Source organism: Papio anubis, chromosome 10, assembly GCF_008728515.1.
Source record: "Papio anubis isolate 15944 chromosome 10, Panubis1.0, whole genome shotgun sequence".
NCBI lineage: Eukaryota > Metazoa > Chordata > Mammalia > Primates > Cercopithecidae > Papio > Papio anubis.
In genome coordinates this window covers 48,616,313-48,638,133 of record NC_044985.1, presented here as the reverse complement: position 1 = coordinate 48,638,133, position 21,821 = coordinate 48,616,313, and the positions used below count along the sequence as shown (strand labels likewise).

General features: G+C 36.4%; 1 protein-coding gene and 1 long non-coding RNA gene across 11 annotated transcripts in view; one reads left to right on the top strand and one right to left on the bottom strand.

The window, feature by feature from the left end:
* Positions 1 to 15,537, top strand: part of SLC38A11 (solute carrier family 38 member 11) — a 59,354-nt gene extending 43,817 nt beyond the window's left edge. For 8 of the 9 annotated variants that reach the window (XM_021923675.2, XM_021923678.2, XM_021923676.2 and 5 more), the window contains 3 exons: positions 230 to 342; positions 3,531 to 3,662; positions 13,029 to 15,537. In XM_021923675.2, the coding sequence (XP_021779367.2) occupies positions 230 to 342; positions 3,531 to 3,662; positions 13,029 to 13,322 (539 nt within the window). In that variant the 3' untranslated portion in view covers positions 13,323 to 15,537. The remainder of the gene's footprint in view (positions 1 to 229; positions 343 to 3,530; positions 3,663 to 13,028) is intronic. The other variant, XM_021923677.2, reaches the window with a different exon arrangement.
* Positions 1 to 21,821, bottom strand: part of LOC110740885 — a 45,437-nt gene that overhangs the window by 8,453 nt on the left and 15,163 nt on the right. The window contains exon 2 of one of the 2 annotated variants that reach the window (XR_002516117.2): positions 1,981 to 2,072. This is a non-coding gene — a long non-coding RNA (uncharacterized LOC110740885). Of the gene's footprint in view, positions 1 to 1,980; positions 3,536 to 21,821 lie in introns of those variants that run through there. The other variant, XR_004176537.1, reaches the window with a different exon arrangement.

The window sequence follows — 21,821 nt, the reverse complement described above, 5'->3', positions numbered from 1 at the left end:
ATAAACTTGTACAGCATGTTTCTGTACTGAATTATGTAGGCAACTGTAACAGAATGGAAAGTATTTATGTATCTAAACATGGAAAAAATACAGTAAACATACAGCATTGTTATCATATATGTGGGCCATTAGGTGATGCATGACTGTAATATCTAATATTTCATTTATTAGATAGTTATCTCAAACATTTAGTATCTAGTAAATGAACTTATTTTATATTATTATCTAGGAGACTTATTTGAAAATTACTGCAGAAATGATGACCTGGTAACATTTGGAAGATTTTGTTATGGTGTCACTGTCATTTTGACATACCCTATGGAATGCTTTGTGACAAGAGAGGTAAGCACAGTTCCTTCCCAACGCTTTACCCAGGTGATCTCTCTGCCACATTTAATTTAGGAAGATTTATAAATAATACAGTTTGGCAAATTCCCAAGGGCATGACAAATGGTATAATTCATAAAATTTTCTTTTTTGACTGTAAAATGTAGTCATTTATGTAGTTTAAAGATGAATTTATATTCAGATGTTTACAAGACAGTTTTTCAAACGTTGGGTTTGAAAATTAGGTTTGGTGGATTTGGCTTATATTACCATGAGCACAGATATTTATACAACTGCATTCCAAAGTGACTGCCAACCTTTAGCAACAGCCAAACTAAAGTTGTTGCTTTTAAGGCATTCTTACAAAGAAATTAAGTACCAATGTTTAAAACATGTTTTACAAAACTGTCTTTTTGATTAGATGTTTTATCAGTCAACATGTATTAAAGGCACTGTAGAATCTACAGATTCTAACTGGTTTTTGTTTGTTTGTTTGTTTGTTTTTGTTTTGTTTTTTTTTTTTTGAGATGGAGTCTCGCTCTGTTGCCCAGACTGGAGTGCAGTGGCCGGATCTCAGCTCACTGCAAGCTCCGCCTCCCGGGTTCCCGCCATTCTCCTGCCTCAGCCTCCCGAGTAGCTGGGACTACAGGCGCCCGCCACCTCGCCCAGCTAGTTTTTTGTATTTTTTAGTAGAGACGGGGTTTCACTGTGTTAGCCAGGATGGTCTCGATCTCCTGACCTCGTGATCCGCCCCTCTCGGCCTCCCAAAGTGCTGGGATTACAGGCTTGAGCCACCGCGCCCGGCCGGTTTTGTTATTTTTTAAAAACTAAAATATATTCCATAGAGAACCAAAGTTCAATTGAAACTTTTAGTTTTACAGATATATTTTATTTATGTATTTATACATGTAGATGTATACATTTACAACTATACATAACATAAAATAATAATATAAATAACATAAATATATAGGATATTATTTACATATACATATATTGTCAAAGTCAGCTCTAAATTGTGTTATATATTCCACTTGGATTTGTAGAGAAATATTTTCTGAAAAAGAATTCATTATTTGGTATAAATTAGATAACATGGCCGTCAGGAATCCCTTATGCTGTCAGCTGAAAATCCACTCTACCAGTGAGCAGTAAAACGTGATCTGGCTTCACAGTGGATCTTTCAGGGACCACACTGAAAAGGGCTCAGATCTAGGATCTGTTCTTAGAGGCTGTTTACACAGTGCACCATGTGAAAGGGTCTAATGAGAGAAGTGAAATATCTACAGAGCTTTAAATACACTAAGTAATCAGCAGGCTTCTTGAGGCAAGCCAGGGCTTACTTTAAGTCAGTCCCAGTGATAAGGAACTGACTGCACAGGGAAGCAGAAGAGGGAAATGTTCAGCACTGTGTATGTCCTTTACAACTAGTACTTCTCTCCCTCACACATGTACAACTCACAGGCCAGTTCTCTACCTTGACTATGAAGGAGAAATAGACTGAACTAATTTTTTTTTTAAATTTAAGAGCCTTTTGAAACTTTACTAGCTATTGTTAGTTTCAGGAAATGGTATTATTTTAGCTTCTGCCCAGTACGTAGGTTCAAATCTGATCTCTAGATCAACAAGTAAGAACAGATGGTGCATTCTCACCTGGTTGCTGGTAAACTCCCTACAGACGGGCTGAGTCACTTCACCTGCACAACTTCTGTCTTTAGTACTTGAAACTTGAGTTTCCTTTCCAGCTGCAGGGGCAGGAAGACAGAACTGAATCAAGATCTCTGCCACAGTAGCAAAGACTCAGCAGAGGAATGGTGTCTATAACTTTCCCTTCTCTTGCTCTTTATTCTACATGCATACACACGTACACACACAAATGTACTACTGACAAAAATATAATCAAACTGTTTCAATTCATAAAAGCACTAAAAAGGCTGTCTACCCTTAATAAATATCTCTTACTAGCTGCCTCACTAAGGGATTTTTTCACTCTCACAAGGATATCATAGAGGCATCTGTAAGAACGGATCTTAAATAAGATACTATTTGGAGAGACATTACAACTTATGTTATTAATATCACCATTAAGTTATTAACAAAGTCATGGTGGTATGTGACACGTGGGAGATGTTGCATATCCAGGCAGCACTGCTTAGAGAGATGGCTTCTTTATGATACCTCAGTATCTGAACTTCTGTCATTTCCAACTCTTGTCTCACTGTTCTTTTGCACAGGGTCACTACTTATTCAGACTATCTTCTCTTTATCCTCCATAGGTATTGTTCCTGTTCTTACTTCTTTGCTCTTTTTCATGCTCTTGTCTCAGCCTGTAATTCTGCTCCAAATCCTGTGCATGTTTCAAGCCCTACCTCAAGCCAAGGTAGGTCAAGCATATTTCAGGGATGCTGTAAAGGAGATTACTCTAAGGAGACAGCTCTAGATACCTAAAGCTCCTTCTAGTCCTAAATCCTCTTTGATCTTTTTTTGTCCTGTTATAAATTGATCTCTACTTGCTTTTTTAAGTTTGGTTGTATGCCTCCAAGAATTAATTCCTGAGAATAGGAATCATTTCCCTGACATTTTATCTTTGCAAACCATATCACAGTATGGGACACATTAAGTCGGTAATGTTTTATTGCTTTCCTGATCTGAGTAGTCATGAAAAATGGTGATGAACTCTTTCCCATTTTTGTTGAGGAAAGGCAAGATAAAATAGACTTAAATTGTAACAAATAGGAATTAGTTTATACAGAATTAATTTCCTGTTAGTAAAGGATATTACACATCCAGTATTAATAAGGGAAATGTGACAGCTATTTCTTAGAAGCCCTGCAAATAATCTAAATAGCATGTTTAGTTTGTTTAAGTAGTAACCTGTTGGACTCAAGAAAGAAGGATAAGATTAACTTTCCAAAGTCTCTCTTATACTTGAAAGATACATGTATGGAAACATCGGTATGCCACACTATAGGTCTGTAATGTAATCCACTGACTGATAGTTCAACAAAGAGTACTTGTTATTGATATGTGTGTCTATATGTAAATACTTTGGAAAAGATAGAACATTCCTAGTGACTTGAGATTTGATTAATAGCCTTGTTGGTGGTATTTTATACATTCCTAAAGACCATTGTGAAATACTCCCTCTACAAATCCTGCATGCCTTTAAAAGTCCCTCTCAAAATAATCTGTTTATTTGGCAGGTAATTGCCAATGTGTTTTTTGGTGGGAATCTTTCGTCGGTTTTCCACATTGTTGTAACAGTGATGGTCATCACTGTAGCCACGCTTGTGTCATTGCTGATTGATTGCCTTGGGATAGTTTTAGAACTCAATGTGAGTACATTCTAAGATTTACCCCTTCACTCTAAAATTCTCTGTAAAAGATAATGATTACATTTAACATAAGATTTATTTTCCTTAACAAAAGTATCACTTTTGAAGTGGAATGAAAATATGTTTATAATAGTAAATATTTTCAATGATGATTCTGTGCACTTTATGGAACTATATAGTTTTAAAGCAGTGGTTGTTTAGAGACTTATGAGGTTGTCACAACTGGGTAGGCAGTGCTATTGGCTTCGAGTGGGCAGAGGACAGGGATATACATCCCACAATGTGCAGGCCTCTTACAGCAAAGAATTATCTGATCCAAAATATCAATAGTGCTGAGATTGAGAAACCCTGGTTTAGAGTTTATCTTTTGTATATCTCATTTACTACAACACATAAATGTTACTAAAAATAGCTATAAATTAAGGGACTATGGACTTTGCTGAAAAATAATATATCTAGTGAAATTTATGAAAAATATGAAAGGATTCAAGTTATATCCATTCACTTGCTATGACACAATTTCTTTTTATTTACATATTTTTCTCTCTCCAGACCTTTCTTTTATAGTCTGCACTGCCATCATCCAAATAGAAGTCCTCATAATATCACAGTTGAATTAATCCCAGCTCTGTTTCAACTATCATATATTTAAGTTCTGCTTTCAGTTTACCGGCATTTTCCTACCAGAGCAAGTATAAATTCTGTTGCTTCTACAATCTTGTCTTCTATGTAAAACTATTTCCCATTTACTTCCCAAAAATCTATGCTCAGCTCTAGTCAGTCTTATTTTTTGGCCTGTGAAAAAGCCATATCAATTCTTTCCATTATTCTTAGTCTTATCTGCTTTTTATTTCCTATAACAATTATTTTTCTTTCATTTTTGTCTACATTTTACAAAGACTTTAAGATCCAGTGCAACTTCTAATTCCTTTATTCACTGATCAAGTATTTATTAATTACTATGTGCCACACAATAGAATATAAGGATGAATGTGATAAGAAAGGATCTATGCATTCTCACAAATAAACATAAAAGTTCAACTGCAATATAGGTGATGAAGACAGAGGAGGCTGGGAATGGTGGCTCACACTGTAATCTGAGCATTTTTGGAGGCCAAGGTGGATGGATTGCCTGAGCCTAGGAGTTGGAGATCAGCCTGGGCAACATAGTGAAACCCCGTCTCTACAAAAAATTAGCTGTGTTTGGTGGCACGTGCCTGTAGTCTCAGCTACTCGAGAGGCTGAGATGAGAGGACTGCTTGAGCCCAGGAGGTAGAGGTTTCAGTGGGCTGCAATGGCACCACTGCACTTCAGCCTGGGCAACAGAGTGAGACCCTGTCTCAAAAAAAAAAAAGAAAAAAGAAAAAGAAGAAGACAGAGGGAAGTGAATGGATTCCCAAAACACATTTTTGAGAAAAGATTGGCACAATTTGGTGACACAGATTCCATTGGGAAGACAGGAGCAGAATGACATCTTGGTTTTATTTTGTGGAACTAGAATAATTATACCATTTGCTAAGATAGGAATGGAAGTTGTTCTACCACTATAAAGTGGCTAATCTTCTCAATCCTTACAGAATTTCTCATCGGAATCACCCACCGGTTAGCATTTATTGGTCATGCACCACAGGGAGGGCAAACCCGTACAGATGGGATCCCAAGTCATCATTTACTCATTTCATTGAGAATTGAGGCATAGGTGAAGGTGTTAGTGTCAATGCCCAAGTTACTATATCATCCAGATACCATTTTAATTTGAAATTCCATACAAAGGCAGGAGGGAATTCATTCAGGGACCCTACTGGGGACTTTCTTGTAAATGGAAAGTGAGGAGTAAGCAGTTTCCAAAACCTCAGGAGACTGGTAATTATCTATTCTACCAACAGTGGAAGGAAAGCTCATAGGAAAGTAAGCAAGTGTCAAAGGTAACTTTTACCTTCTTCCCAATTTTGCATAGGCCAAAGACTAGATCTTTAGATGTTTTTAAAACCTGATTATATAGACATACGTTAAAAATTAGAGTGCCAAGTTGTTATGACCTGATAGCCCAAGACAATTACACTAGTTTTAAAGCACTTTGTAAGAATTAATAAACTCTAGGATCTCCATTCTCAGACCACCTGAGAATAAGTGTTTTCCACATCAGTACGTCTTTTGGTGTGCATAAGAACGTATTCACATCTTTACTCAACTCTTTTTTGTGTGGATACTTACCATGTCTAATAGAGCCAAATCAAGCGTCGTGTCTGTTAGTAACTAATACATGCTGGATCATGCAACACTTTAGAAATAACTTAAAGCATGCTGTGCTCCACTTCATAATAATAATGTGGACAGGGCGCAGTGGCTCATGCCTGTAATCCTAGCACTTTGAGAAGCTGAGGCAGGCGGGTCACCTGAGGTCAGGAGTTCAAGACCTGCCTGGTCAACATGGTGAAATCCTGTCTCTACTAAAAAATACAAAAAAAAAAAAAAAATTAGCTGGGTATGGTGGCACATGCCTCTAGTCCCAGCCAATTGGGAGACTGAGAGAGGAGAATTGCTTGAACCCAGGAGGCAGAGGTTGCAGTGAGCCAAGATTGCGCCACTGCACTCCAGCCTGGGTAACAGAGCAATACTCCATCTTAAAAAATAAAAAATGAATAATAATAATAATAATAATAATAATAATGTGAGCTACCATGTATTGAGTACTTACTCTGTACCAGGTGCTTTACAGTATCATCTCCTTTTATCTATATTAAATTGACAGATGAAGAAACTAAGGCACTGCATGATTAAATAGTCTGAGGTCATACTAGTTACAAGTAAAAAAATTCAGATTTGAGCACAGGCATTTGGACCCTAAAGCTCACATTTTAAACCATTACACTACTCTGAGATTTTCTAAGCATAAGATTTTTAATTGTGTAAAGTGATTATGCTCATTTCTCTATCCACTTTCTAAAGTTATAATATCTATGCATTGAGTTTATCTATAAGAAAGGTTAAGAGTAATCTATGATACATATGGATAAACTTTAATAATGGGTTAAAACGTACCAGGAGATGAAATAAAATGAAACTAAAAGGTTTTTGTCTTAATAATTTTTAGTTAATAACTTTCATCTTAGTAATTGTAGGACTTTAGAAATGTAGTTAATAGCTTTTATCTTAGATAACAATTTTAGTACTTTAGGAATTCTTTTTTATTTTGGCTTCTGAATAAGTAGAATAATGAGCTTCACAGATGAGATGGATCAGGTCTTGCAAAGTAAGGAAATGCTACTATTTAGTATCACCAAATAAGATAGAATAAAATGAATTGAGGTAATATTAGTTATTAAATTAAAAAAATAAAACGTTGCTTTCCTTTTTTTTCTTGTTTGCATGGCAGTAGACAACAGTGAAATATTTTTCCAAAGCAAACACACACTAAGTTTTAAAGGTTTCATTTTAGAAGCAAATCAAATAAATATAAGCACTATTCTTGGTAACAAGAATCCAGCATCTTAGCACTAATGTTGCTATTGGAGAAAAGAGGCATCCACAGTAATTGGGCCCTATGGGTTTCTACTTGCAGCAGTACAAAGAGAGAAAATGAAGCAGCTGGTGCCTGTGGCCAGCGTAACCAGCTCAACAAGCCTTATGTGTGGTTTACAGTGGAAGGAAGAAAGCAAGCCAAATGCCAGCAAGGGCCCAGATAGAGAAATACAGTCTTTGGGGTGAGCAAGCCATAGTCCCAATTGCCAAAGACTCCCTGAGCAAGAGAGAGTTTCTTTTTGAAGTATTGGAGTGAATTTCATGAGTTTAGATTGATTATTAAGTAGAAATTTAAAAGATGTATAAGCATTATTTTATTTAGTTTCCAGCTTCCTTGCATCATTTGAGAAATTTCTTTTTTTTTTTTTTTTTTTTTTGAGACGGAGTCTCGCTCTGTCGCCCAGGCTGGAGTGCAGTGGCGCGATTTCGGCTCACTGCAAGCTCCGCCTCCCGGGTTCACGCCATTCTCCTGCCTCAGACTCCCGAGTAGCTGGGACTACAGGCGCCGCCACCAAGCCCGGCTAGTTTTTTGTATTTTTTAGTAGAGACGGGGTTTCACCGTGTTAGCCAGGATGGTCTTGATCTCCTGACCTCGTGATCCGCCCGTCTCGGCCTCCCAAAGTGCTGGGATTACAGGGTTGAGCCACCGCGCCCGGCCTCATTTGAGAAATTTCTATTCAGGTAGGAAAATTCAGACACTTTTTCAATCTGTACTGGCAATAAAAATTTTCAATAGCTTCTGTCCTTTCTCTCCAGCAAACTGCAAAATGCCCTGACATCCATAGTGTTGTTATCAATTAATAAGTATTATCCCACCTTTATAAATTAGACTATATTTTATTGTCTTTTTAATAAGCAGTTATGATTTTACATCCTGTCAAGCAATTTCAAAAATTATTCCAAAGCCAGTGGTGTATCCCTAAGCAAGACTAATTAAATAGAGCAAATAATCTGGACTAGTTCGTAGGGAATAGATCAGATGCGACCACACTATCATTTTACTCCTGATCTTGACTTCTAGCAACAACCTTTAGTAAGATTGAGTTTTAAAATATCAAGAAAGTAGCTGGTATCTAAACAAGATACTCAACCGGAATCCTTCTAGTAGAAATATGAGCTATATAGTCTTTCCTCTAATTGCTACTTTCTCAACACTTAAGAATTATAACAAACAGAACACCCATTGCTTCGCACTGCCCAGCAAGTTAAGTTTGGAAGAGTACCAAAAGGCTGACTGATGACAGCTTCTTAGCAGAAGCTGGGGGCAGTTTTCATTCTGATAGTACTTTCACAATCTACAGTTCCAGATGAATTAGCCACATGTTTGTGCCTACAAAGAGGAGACTACAACACACACACACACACACACACACATATACAGACACACACACATACACATATTTATATTTGAATTACTTTTTGTTGTTTTCATAAATTGTTATTTTAAAGAAATCAGAGGGTAATACTTTTTGTTATAAATACAGACCAAGTGTTACAGTATCTTTCATAACTTAAAAAGCACTGTTAATTCCAAATATTATGATAGAATCTATGGAATCCATAATACATTTCATTCTAGTCATATAACAACTAATTGTTTATTTTTTGTGTACCTTTGTAGATATTAATTTGTATTCAGGTGCTATGAATGGCAAAAGTATATTTTCCATATATTCTAAATTAGAACATGATTTTGGTATTTTTTAGTATTTTCTCATTCTTATGTCTCTTACTTTGGAAATATTTTCCATGCAGTGTGGTCCCTACTACTCTTTCTCTGGATACTTTTGTTTTTGTAAAAATTCAAAAAGTTGTATAATTGGGATCATAGTCATAATATTTCTGGTATGGAGAGATTGCTTTGTATAAAACACACAGCAATTTTGTTAACTGGTGTGAGAATATGGTTATTTTAAAGCTATTTTTAAGGTACAATTTATAATTTTACATCATCCAACTTCAAATTCACTTTGCTGTTATTTTCCCTGGAGAAAATTTACCAAAATAATGTATCAAAAAGCTTTTAAACCATAGGTGATAGTTGCATAGATTTTCATTATACTATTTCTTTCTACTTTTGTATATGCTTACAAATTAACTTTTAAATTTAGAAAAACATAGTTTATGAAAACTTGCATTTAGTTGTAAAGTAATAATCACATTTGTTATTGATTTTATATATTAAAAACTTACATTTTATTATTTCAGAGAACGACATTTGTGAAATGTCATATTAAGGGAATGAAAACCAAAAACCACATGATCAGATGGGTGCGGTAGCTCACACCTGTAATCCTAGCACTTTGGGAGGCTAAGACAAGAGGATCACTTGAGCTCAGGAGTTCAAGACAAGCTGCGGCAACATAGTGAGACCTCGTCTCTGCAAAAAAATTAGCCAGGCATGGTAGCATGTGCCTGTAGTCTTAGCAACTCAGGATGCTGAGGTGGGAGGATTACTTGAGCTTGGGAGGTCAAGGCTGAACTGTGATCATGCTAGTGCATTCTAGCCTAGGCAACAGAGTGAAGCCCTGTCTCAAAAAATAAAAAAAAAAAATTTAAAAAAAAAAAAGAGAGAGAGAGAGAAAACAAAAAACACGTGATTATCTCAACTGATGCAGAAAAAGAGTTTGACAAAGTTTAGCATCATTTCTTGATAGAAACTCTTTTAGCCGTTTAGAGAAAGAAAAGTCCTCAACATAATAAAGGCTATTTATGAAAAACCCACAGCTAACATCATAATTAATAGGGAACAACTGATGGCTTTTCTACTAAGATCCTGTAAAAGGTAAGGATACCCACTCTCACCACTTCTCTTCAACATAGTACTGGAAGTACTGGCAAGAGCAATCAGACAAGAAAAAGAAATAAAAGGCTTCCAAATTGGAAAAGAAGAAGTAAAATTATTTCTATTTGCAGATGACATGATCCTATATGTAGAAAACCCCAAAGGTTCCAAAAATAGTGTTAGAACTGATAAATTAATTCAGTAAAGTTGCAGGATACAAAACCAACATACAAAAATCAATAGCATTTTATACACAAATAATAACCTAGCTGAAAAGGAAATCAAGAAAACAATGTCATTTGTGATAGCATCAAAAAATATACTGGAATAAATCTAACCAAAGAGGTGAAAAATTTGTATACTGAAAACTATAAAATCTTGATGAAGGAAATTGAAAAAGACACAAATAAATGGAATATATAAATAAATGGAAAGATATCCTGTGAATGGAATTAATATTGTTAAAATGGCCATACTACCCAAAGCAATATACAAATTCAACATAATTCCTACCAAAATTCTAATGGCATTCTTCACAGAAATAGAAAAAAAATCTGTATTGAAAGGAAAAATAAAGTTGGAGGCATCACACTTCCTGATTTCAAATGATATTACAAAGCTGCAGTAATCAAAACAGTATGGTACTGGCATAAAAACACAAATATAGACTGATGGAACATAAAAGAGAGCCAAGAAATAAATCCAAACATATAGGGTCAACTAATTTTCTATAAGGGCACTAAGAGGACACAATAGGGAAAGGATAGTCTTCAATAATGATGCTGGGAAAAATGGATTCCCAAATGCAAAAGAGTGAAATCGGACCCTGATCTTACATCATACACAAAAATCAATTCAAAATGGATAAGATACCTTAATGTAAGGCCTGAAACTAAAATTCCTAGAAGAGAACATAAGGTAAAAGCTCCTTGATATTAGCCTTGGAAATGATTTTTTTGAATATCACACTAAAAACTCAGACTATAAAACCAAAAATAAATAAATAGGACTACATCAAACTAAAAGGCCTCTGCAGTGAAAAAACAACAAGAACAAATGAAAAGACAACGTACAGATTGGGAAAAAAATATTTGCAAACTGTCTGACTGATAAAGGGTTACTATAAAAAAGTTACAAATAATTCTAATAACTCAATAGCAGAAAAATGATTAACTTGATTAAAAAATGGGCCCTTAGCAGATATTTCTCCAAAGAATGCATGAAAATGGCCAACAGGTACACGAAAAAGTGCTCAACATCATTAATCATCAGGAAAACGCAAATTAAAACCACTAGACAATATCACTTCATAACCTTTAGGATGGCTATAATCAAAAAGAACAGAAATAACAAATGTTGACAGAAGTGTGGAGAAAAGGGAACCTTAGTACGTTGCTGGTGGGAATGTACATTGGAATAGTCAATATGGGAAACAGAATGGAGGTTCCTAAAGAAATTAAAAATAGAACCACCATATGACCCAGGAATCTCTATTATGGGTATATACTCAAAAAAAATTAAATCATCACCTCATAAAGATATCTATACTCCCATATTCATTGAAGCATTATTCACAATAGTGAAGAGATGGAAACAACTTCAGTGTTCATTGATGTATCAATGGATACAGAGAATGTCATATAGATCTGTCTATAACATGGAATATTATTCAGCCTTGAAAAAGGAGATCCTGCCATTAGCCACAACATGGAAAGACCTGAAGAACGTTAAGTGAAATAAGCTGGACACGTAAAGCAAAATATTACCTGATCTCTCTTATGTATGGAATATTTTTTTAAATGTCTAATATATAGAGTTAGAGATAAAAGGATAAAACCGTGATTACTAGGGGCAGGAAACAAAAGGAGGAAATGTAGAGAAGTAGGTCAAAGAATTCAAAGTAGCAGATAGGTAGGATTAACAAGTCTACAGATTTAATGTACAATATGAGGGCTGTAATTTATAAAATTGTATTATATTTGGGACTTTTGTTAAATAAGTAGATATTAGCTGCTCTCATCACCAAAGAAATAATTATGTGAGATGATAGATATGTTAGTTCAATACAATAACCATTTTATGTATTCTATGACATCATGTTATAAACCTCAAATATACAAAATAAAATTTATTTTTAAAAAACATGGTTTATGGTTTAAGAGAATATTGGTCATAAAATTTTAATGTATGTTACATTGTTAAATATACTATAATTAAAATTTAACATAATTAGAAAAACATATTACCTAAAATGTATTAAATGTTAACATTTGTATTATTTGCTAAGTTTCTGTTGCGAATTAGGCCTACTCAAGGGGAAAGTCTCTTCCTTTGACGTCAATAACTGTTGGTATTTTTTATAATAGACAATTCTACCACTCATTATTTTAAATCTGACATTCCTCCTTAGGTTGAGTTTATTCCTAGATAATGCAGGCAACGGTGAATGAGTTATAGTCATTTAGCTCTGCTGTCAACTTTCTCAGTAATTAATGTGCTTAGTTTTATTTGAAAGATCATTTAGAAATGCTATTTCACGTTAAATGCCTTAGGGTTATGGTTTTTCTTTCTCACACAGATAGGCACGACTTCCATACAAGCTCAGGTAAAGAAGAAAGACATTGTGGCCCCTATACAATTTCCCAAAATTTCCCTCTTATTCACAAATGACAAACAGACCATTCATGTTTGAAGGGCATAGTGGATACACAGTAGTTTTAATGAAGCATATAAGGAAATAACGATGAACTGAAAATACAGGAAATTTCAAGAGTCCTATTATCTGCTTTATTTTCTATATTTTTTCTGATAATATTTTCTTAAGTCGATAAGCTGTTGTACTATTTCATTATTTTCATTTGTAAATATGCCAGTGGAAAAGGCAACGCCTATTTCTAAGTCTTTCTTAGAATTATTTTTCCTCCCTTTGTTTGATTCATCTGAACCTATCACATGTTTAACATGTGCATGAAAAACACATTTTGTAAATGCTTTTCAAAGCTGTCTGAAGAATGTTTCCATCTAGTCACATTATCTTGTTTCTTGTTTTCAACATGCAGGGTGTGCTCTGTGCAACTCCCCTCATTTTTATCATTCCATCAGCCTGTTATCTGAAACTGTCTGAAGAACCAAGGACACACTCCGATAAGATTATGTCTTATGTCATGCTTCCCATTGGTGCTGCGGTGATGGTTTTTGGATTCGTCATGGCTATTACAAATCCTCAAGACTGCACCCACGGGCAGGAAATGTTCTACTGCTTTCCTGACAATTTCTCGCTCACAAATACCTCAGAGTCTCATATTCAGCGGACAACACAACTTTCTATTTTAAATATTAGTATCTTTCAATGAGTTGACTGCTTAAAAAAAATGTATGTTTTCATAGACTTTAAAATACATAACATTTACATGTTTTAGTCTGTATTTATATTATATAAAATTGTTATTTTGGCATTTTTAAAGACTTGGCTTTCATGACTCTTTAGTGCAATATCAAAGATGAAAGAAAAATTGAATGTATTTCACCTTTAACTGGAACAAAGTAAGTGTTTTGTTCTAATGACTGCACTACACTAATGCTGATTGAAGAAGGGAGAGTGAAGCCTTTAGCATTTTCTGCCATCCCCCTTTTATTTAATATGCAAACCAGTATATTGTGCTCCAAAATAAGTAGGCGATTGTGGGTTGGAATTTTGTGTAGATGTCTTTTGGTCGGGGGCGGGGGGCATTTTATTTGTCCTTAAAAATCTGTGGAACTGAAGAGAGGGGAAACCCACAACTACTGAAAAGAAGACATATCCCAAGAGCAAAGAGATCTCCATTATAATTTCAGCAGCGTTCCTTATTTAAAGGGAAGTGGATCCCTGGAGAAATGAGCACAGACCTCTCCTTGTGAGGAAGCCTGAATCATAAACTGGCTATGAGGAGCGAGGTGAGTGAAGAATCAGAATCACCTCCCATCTTCTGCTGCTGTGGGAATACAATGGTAGCACCATTCTAAAACAGAAAAAAAAAAAAAGCAGTTTTCTGTGGCAAGAACCTAAGTGACTGGTGATATGGACCTGTTGAATTTTCAGTGCTGTCAGGAATATACAACGGGAAGCTGAACTTTGAAACTAGAAACGTGTAAGAAGAATCAGGGCTACCGAAGAAGCTTTCTCAGTCCACTGGGGGTTCCTCAGAGAGATTTCTGGGAGCTCTTGTTGACTGGGTCTTTGGGAGCAGATAGTGAGATGGAGTTTATCATAACTAATGGGAGAGAGGGGAAAGCAGGAATGGTAGGGAGAGGTAGAACTGCAATGCAGGCTGACCTCAGCCAACTCCACAGGGAAGCTGGTGCGTACATGACCCACCAGAGTTGTCCCTGTTCGGGAGTAATAACCCGGTGTTGATATGGCTGCCTCCATCAGTCATTGAATGTGAGCATCTGGAGAAGGGTGAGTTCTTGGGCTAGGCAGCTTTTTGCAGCAGAGCAAACCCTAAAGGAACTGAGAGCTGGAGGTGGTCTACTGATAGCTTCGTCACCACATGCTTCCTTACAGGGGCATCTGGGACACACAGCTGTGCCCACCACAGATGCCCTCGGTTTACTGACGATTTTTAAATGATTTTTTAATGAGGATTTTGTGTCTTTGTATCTATGACAGTCTTTAAAAAGTAACATGAAAATTTGGGGCCATCTGGATGGCTTCCTTATATAGAGTATCACCTAAGATTTCCATTTCATTTGTATTCCAATCAGGTTGTCCATCAGTGGCACTATATTAATTGTTATCAAATAACAAGAAACTATCACAAGCAGAGTTAATACATATATGGATAAGTTTGTACAAATCAAATGCAAAAAAAAAAAACCTACAGGAAGTGTATAAAGGGTAGGTTCATAGTAGTTTGAATAAAGTGGCAAGAGCTGAGTCACTGTGTGACTCATAGTGGGAAAGGCCTATTGAACACAAAGGAGGATGCATTTTAGCAGGTAGAACCATGCTCAGGGTTTTAGTGGTGATTTGTTTTTTCAATAAAATATTATCCTTGCCACTAAATTAATTTAAATTCTGTTGAGTAACTTTTCTGTATTTAACTTATAAATTTGTTTTTTATAGTTAAGGGTCATAGGCTAAGCAGTTTGTGCCTGTTTTTAGGTTGGTACGTGTTTAGGTAAAATATAATAAAAATGCTTTCATTCCATGTAAGAAATGAGGAAATGTAAGCAAGTTTTGCCACAGTCTGTCCTTACATTGCTCAAGACTAAGAAACACTGACCTACATAGTTATTAAATAAAGTCATGAGGGATGAGATCTCTAAACATGTACAAAGAAAAGTATGTCAAGGATAACATAATTTAGCACGTAACCATCTCTTATCTTGTACTTCAGTGTTGCTTCATACTCTTCAAGTAGATGAAAGCTCCTGGTAGGAAGGGAGTGCATCATTAGTACCTAATAAATATGTATTGGTTTATTTGTTTTTAATCAGCTGTAGAACAAGACTGCTTATGACCCAGTTATTAGCTGCATGGATTACCGACATCTTTCCAATTATAATTGAATAAATCTTAGGAACTCACATTTATTTGGCAAGAATACTTGTATGCTTATTTTACCATCATGCATAACTACAAGAACCCCACCCTCCCAATCTATTTTCTGCCTCAGTTCAATAAGAGATTCCCCTGAAAATCTTTCCATCCCTGCCACTTGTTGCCCCTAACAAAGCAACTTGAAGGTTTTAAACCAGTTTTTGAAGCTATCACTACACTTAAATGTATAAAGTGCTTCTTAACTTTAAAAAGGTGGTGGTAGGCAGGAACCATATCTTTACACACAAATGAGAACATCTAGCAATACACTTCCTTTAAGGATATAAGTTGGATAGCATCTGTGTAATTTAGAAATTGAGTCATTGTTCGCTTATTATAGAGTCTTTATTATTAACACTAACTTGAACCATCTTCAAACATCAGAATGGGTAAACTGTCTATGACCATACCACCCTGAACACACCAGATCTCATCTGATCCTGGAAGCTGAGCATGGTCTGGCCTGGTTAATACTTGGATGGGAGAACAGGTAAACTGCCTTGCCTGGACTATTTCCAATGATGCCAAACAATAATTGTTGCCTCTTGTCTTTCTTAAACGAAGACTGCGTCCATTTTACCAAACTAAGAAGTTTACAGTTAGTCCTCTGCTGAAGTCATACTATACACATCTACTTAATTAAAGATACATTTATTGAACAGAACAGGTCTCCTCCTGGTTTATGTGCTGTAGCCTTGCTTAGGAAAGGAATTATACCCTGTCTTTTAATTAGGGGTGGCTATTGACTGGAGCAAATGTTGTCAGGTTGTCCAAGAGTGGCCCAAGCATGAATCAATGAGTGACCATGAGTGAACTCATCAGTGAGGGTCACTCATCAGTGAGGGTCACTCATCAGTGATGAGTGATGGTCACTCATTAGTGAGGGTACCCATGAATGCTTTACTAACTGTGGCAAGGATTGCTACCTCAATAGAATCAGTGCTCTTAAGAATTTATGCTCATTCTAAAAAATGTGTAAAGAATTTGCCATGATAGCAGAGCAAGTATGTAGAGTGGACCAGAGATGCTGTGAGCTAGAGAACACATAGACCTGGAGAGAAAGAAAAGAGCCCAGTCTTTGTCTAGAGTAGTTGCTTTTAAACTTGGACATGTGTCGGAATCACCCAGAGGCCTTGTTGAAACACAGATTGCTGGGCTTCACCCCCACAGTTTTTGATTCAGTACTTGGAGTGGGGCCTCAGAATTTGTATTTCTGAAAAGTTTCCAGGTGATGCTGCTGCTTCTGCTGGCTCAGGGATCACGTTTGAAAAAGGTTGGAAGTTGGACATAAGAAAGTGCTAGATGGAGCCATTTATTTAGAGGCTGGGACGCAATACAAGCAAGATGTAGGAATACCATGCTAGATCTCAGGGAAGAAAATGAGACTGGAGATGTAGGAGGGAGAGCAACTGGTACATATTAAATGTGTTATACTTTGCCTCTTTGAAAAATCATTTAGAGACACAGTGAGAAGAGGAGAAACCAAGACAAAAATATTAGTGAAGAGCAATGACAAAGGACATGGGAGGAGAATGAACACGGGAGAAAATAGAGATTACAACCCAAAATCAACACAGCTATGCTGGTTAAGCTACAGGCCTGGTTCTGAGCCTGCCAGCACTCAGGGAAGGTTGTCTGAGCTTTATGGCTACCATTGTGAGAAGGAAGAAAATATATCAGTTTCTCAAAAGAACATCAAGTTTTCCAAGGACTAAACTCTTAGCAGAATGGCTTACTTGGAAAATTACATAGGGAACATGAGTAAAACTGGGTTATGAACAATAACATTATTCAGATAAAAAATTTATGTGGTTATCTTTTATAAGACACTTTTTCATTCCATTAATGTTTGCTCATTGATAATAAAGATTATCAATACATTTAGCTTTGGCATTTTTATGATAGTATTCATGTATGATAATATGTAAATGCTCCATTAAAACAAAAACAAACAAAAAATCAGATTTATTCTGTTCTTCATTTCTAACTCTCACTTGATTCTGGTCCTTACCAAATGATATGATTTGGCTGTGTCCCCACCCAAATCTCATCTTGAACTGTAGCTTCCATAATTGCCGTGTGTTGTGGGAGGGACCCAGTGGGAGATAATTGAATCATGGGGGCAGATTCCCCCATACTGCTCTCATGGTAGTGAATAAGACTGACAAGAGCTGATGGTTTTATCAGGGGTTTCTGCTTTCACTTGGCTCTCATTCTTCTCTCTTGTCTGCCACCATGTAAGACATGCCTTTCACCTTCTGCCATGATTGTGAGGCCTCCCCAGCCACATAGAACCATAATATGAGTCCATTAAACCTCTTTTTCTTTATAAATTAGCCAATCTCGGGTGTGTATTACCAACAGCATGAAAATGGACTAATATACTAACTCACACACTAACTAATGCTATGGCCACTTACCTGAGCATACTGCCTTCAGACTCCTCCTGCCAAGATAATTTATGTATCACTTCAAGAATCTTCTTATTAAACAAATACTTTGATAACGAATGCTTTCTGACCACTTGCGTGCTCAAAAGCTTTCCATGAAACTCTTTTGCTTGTAGAATGATGTACTAACTCCACAGTCTCTACTCAAAGCTTTCCTAATATGTCCTCAACATGCTATTTTGGTCTTATCACTCATGACTGCAGGAAGGAACAATTTATTCTAACATAACTAAAACATTTCTTTACCCTAAAAATGTTCTGTACACCTTTAACTTTTACCCCTGAATTCTTATCATTCTTTTATCTGAAATGTCCAATACCCCCATCAAAATTCTATCAATACTCCTGTCTTCCCCATGTGCCATTCCTGACAACTCTTACTGCAAAATAGTTCCTCCTCCTCTGGAATTCTTATAGTAGTGTTATACGAAGGAACCTTGTCTGGCTAATCAGTCTAAAAATTCCTTGAGAACAAAGAGTGTGTCTTAAAGCCTCTTTTTATTCTTCATAGCCTATAGTGTGGCACCTTGGAATGTAGTAAATGTAGTAAACACTTAAGTATTTGATGTGAGATTCATGGTATAAAAGAGAAGATGGTTAATTGCACCTCTAGCCACACAAATTATTTTATTGGATATTTTCAGCTATAATGATTGTCATTCAGTAAAGTAGCAATGTGACGTGATCATTCATCCAACAAGCCAGCTTAGATAATTAAATTCAGTTATTTGTTTTTCTTTACTATGCATAGACCCTTCAGAGAAGTTACTTGAAATATTCTTAAAACCACTCAAGTACACACCAGTCTGCACATATTTTTTTTCACTTTTCTGTCACTAAATAAACATGTACCTGTATTTTTCTTAACTATAAGCTCCTTGACACCTGAGACAATGTCATAGTTTTATTTTTTGCCAGTGTATGCTCATATATCTTACTCATATAAGATGCTTGATAAACATTTAATGACTTGAATTTATCTAATTTATGTGTATTTAATCCCTTTTAATTTATACCCTAGCAGGAAAACCTATATTAATCCCCTTCACTTAATATTATTTCAAACGAAACAAAGAGTCAAAACTTTAAACACAAATGCATTTATGGTTTAGGCACAATCATCACCTTGCTTAACTGCAGCAGACAGCTCAGTAATTTAATATAGCGCCGAGAAGAGGCAGTTTAAGAACAATTTAAGAAAAACACCTCAAGCTATATCTCAGCTTGCAGTTTAAATTTTCAAAGACTTTGGAAACGTATTTCCAAGGCCCAGTGGCAGCTACATATTTGTCATTTTCAAAATTTTGTTTTGCCAGAGGATAGGAAGGCCAGTTCCAGAAAAAGGAATTCAGTTCGGGCTTCTTACAGTCAAGTCCCATCACATAACAACATTGTTCTTTAAATCTTTAGGTACTGGAAGATAAAACAATAAAGTATCTTCTAAGAAGAAGAAAAAATTATTTTATTTCAGGAAGGCAGTCTTTCAGTGATTCATGACTTCTCTAACAAAATTTAGCCTTCTTGTAAAGTCTTAAGAATTGTCTAAGCTACAGTTTTTAACTACTGTGTCCCTACGTGAATGACATAGAGTGGAAATTGAGTAATACGACCTTGAGTTTTACGTGCTCTATGTCTCAAAGCATTTCAAAATAAATTTAGATTTTTTTAAAGCTATAAATATAGACAAGGGAAAGGAAATAAGCTTAAACATTTAGAAAAACAGGGCTTAGAAAATCCTAGGACTTTGTAGGTGCTACTCAATTGTACAAACATAGTGGGAGATGTTCCATATTCTAGAAGATAGCCTGACCTTTCCAAGTAGACATTTCTTAAAAGAAAATAAGCAATTAAAAAAAATGTTAGCTTCAGGTGCAGAGTTTCCTAGGAGGAAGGAATTTTATATGTGAAACCTAAATGTCAGCTGTGGACATGCCCCTTCCACAATTCAAAGCCTACTCCATAGTTCCTGCAAATTCTTTGGGCTTTCTTTCTCATATGTCCTTATGCCGCCATAAACCATTATTATTTTGTTCCGTATCTGTAAAGCTCCATAATATTTTAGATGCAAAACACAATCCTTTCATCATTTCCATGAAAATCCACTTACATCATGCAGCGTGTAAATGTTTTGATACTGTTGTTGCATCTCTTGAAGATTTAGAACGCTTGCAAGGAACGGTCATATCCCAGAGAAAGGCCTTCCACCAGTTCTCAGACTTCCCTGTCTGAGCTCCTCCTCTCCTCCTCTCATGTTGCATCTCCTTCTCCGAATTAACAAGGAATATTTCCCTCTAACTTCCTCAGGGAGGTCCCAGCACCTCCAGACTTCTAGGAGACCCACTATACCCCCTCAAAAAACAAACAAACAACAACCTTTACCCCACACCTTATCATTGTTTTAATCCCGACACAAATGCTAATCGCTTTCTAAAAAAAAAATCACAGCTGGGCACGGTGGCTCACGCTTGTAATCCCAACACTTTGGGAGGACGAGGTGGGTGGATCACCTGAGGTCAGGAGTTTGAGACCAGCCTGGCCAACATGGTGAAATGTCATCTCTACTAAAAATACAAAAATCAGCCGGGCGTGGTGGTGGGCACCTGTAATCCCAGGTACTCTGGAGGCTGAGGCAGGAGAATCCCTTGAACCCCAGAGACGGAGGTTTTGGTGAGCTGAGATCGTGCCACTGCACTCCAGCCTGGGCGACAGAGTGAGACTCCATCTCAAAAATAAATAAACAAATCACATAGAAGCTATCAATACAAATATGTTTTCCATTCCCTTACACGTATGTACTCTGTCATTTATATTCTGAATTACATTTCTGGTCACTTTGTTCTCCAGGAAAAGAGAAGCCCAGAAAACTTCTGCCTTGCATAAAACTAAAACTTGGGTTAATGGCTTTAAATAGAAACCGTCCCATCCAGATGGGTAACAGGGTTGACCAGCTCCCACTGTGGTTTCCCGATGCAGTGAAGCCACATGGCTTAAAGCTGTGCTCCGACAGATCTATTGAGCTTATCTTTAGCCAGTGTTATTTTTCACCCCAACACTGCACTGTTCTCCAAACAACAGCTGTGTGTCTGCCTACTTCGTTTGCCCTCTGGATAAATCTAGCCTTTTAGAATTAGATTAGAGCAGGCCCAGCTGTAGTGGGTGGATAATCATCTGCTTTATGAGTGAGGGGAATTTGAAAAGCCTACATGTTTTCTCAAATATCATCTATGGAATAATACTATGGTGTCTGACACATTGTTGACGGCTTTTTAGTATTCAAAGTAGGAATATCCATTAACACTGGAGCATAATTAGAGGATCTAGATGAAGAATTAGAAAGTGTAATTCTAAGAGAGTGAGAATGCTGCCCTCCCAACTTCTCTCTACTTTCCTAAATTCCAGTAGAGTATAAGATTCTGTCCAAATACCTCCTACTCTAAGAGGTTTCCCCAGCCTTCACCAGCAGACGATAACTTTTCTTCCTCTGTAACCTGTGAGTATATGTCTTGCTAGAAGGAGTCATCCATTATAAATAAGAACTTTCTAACAATTAGAGCTGACCAGTGTTGGCACAAACTACCCCGGGTCTTAATGAACCCTCTGTTCCTGGAACAAATTAAACAAAGGTTTGACAAACAATTGCCCGCAATGTGCTGGATAAGAATTGAACTTGATGATTTTTAAGTTCTCCTCTCATGCTGAGCTTCTAGGTACTGCGTTGTGTTTTCTGTTGAAATGAAATACAGCTGTTATGGAACACCTTTAATATTTACTTTTGCATGTCTTTTATAGAGAGAAGCCACTCATTTCTTTTCCATGTTTAG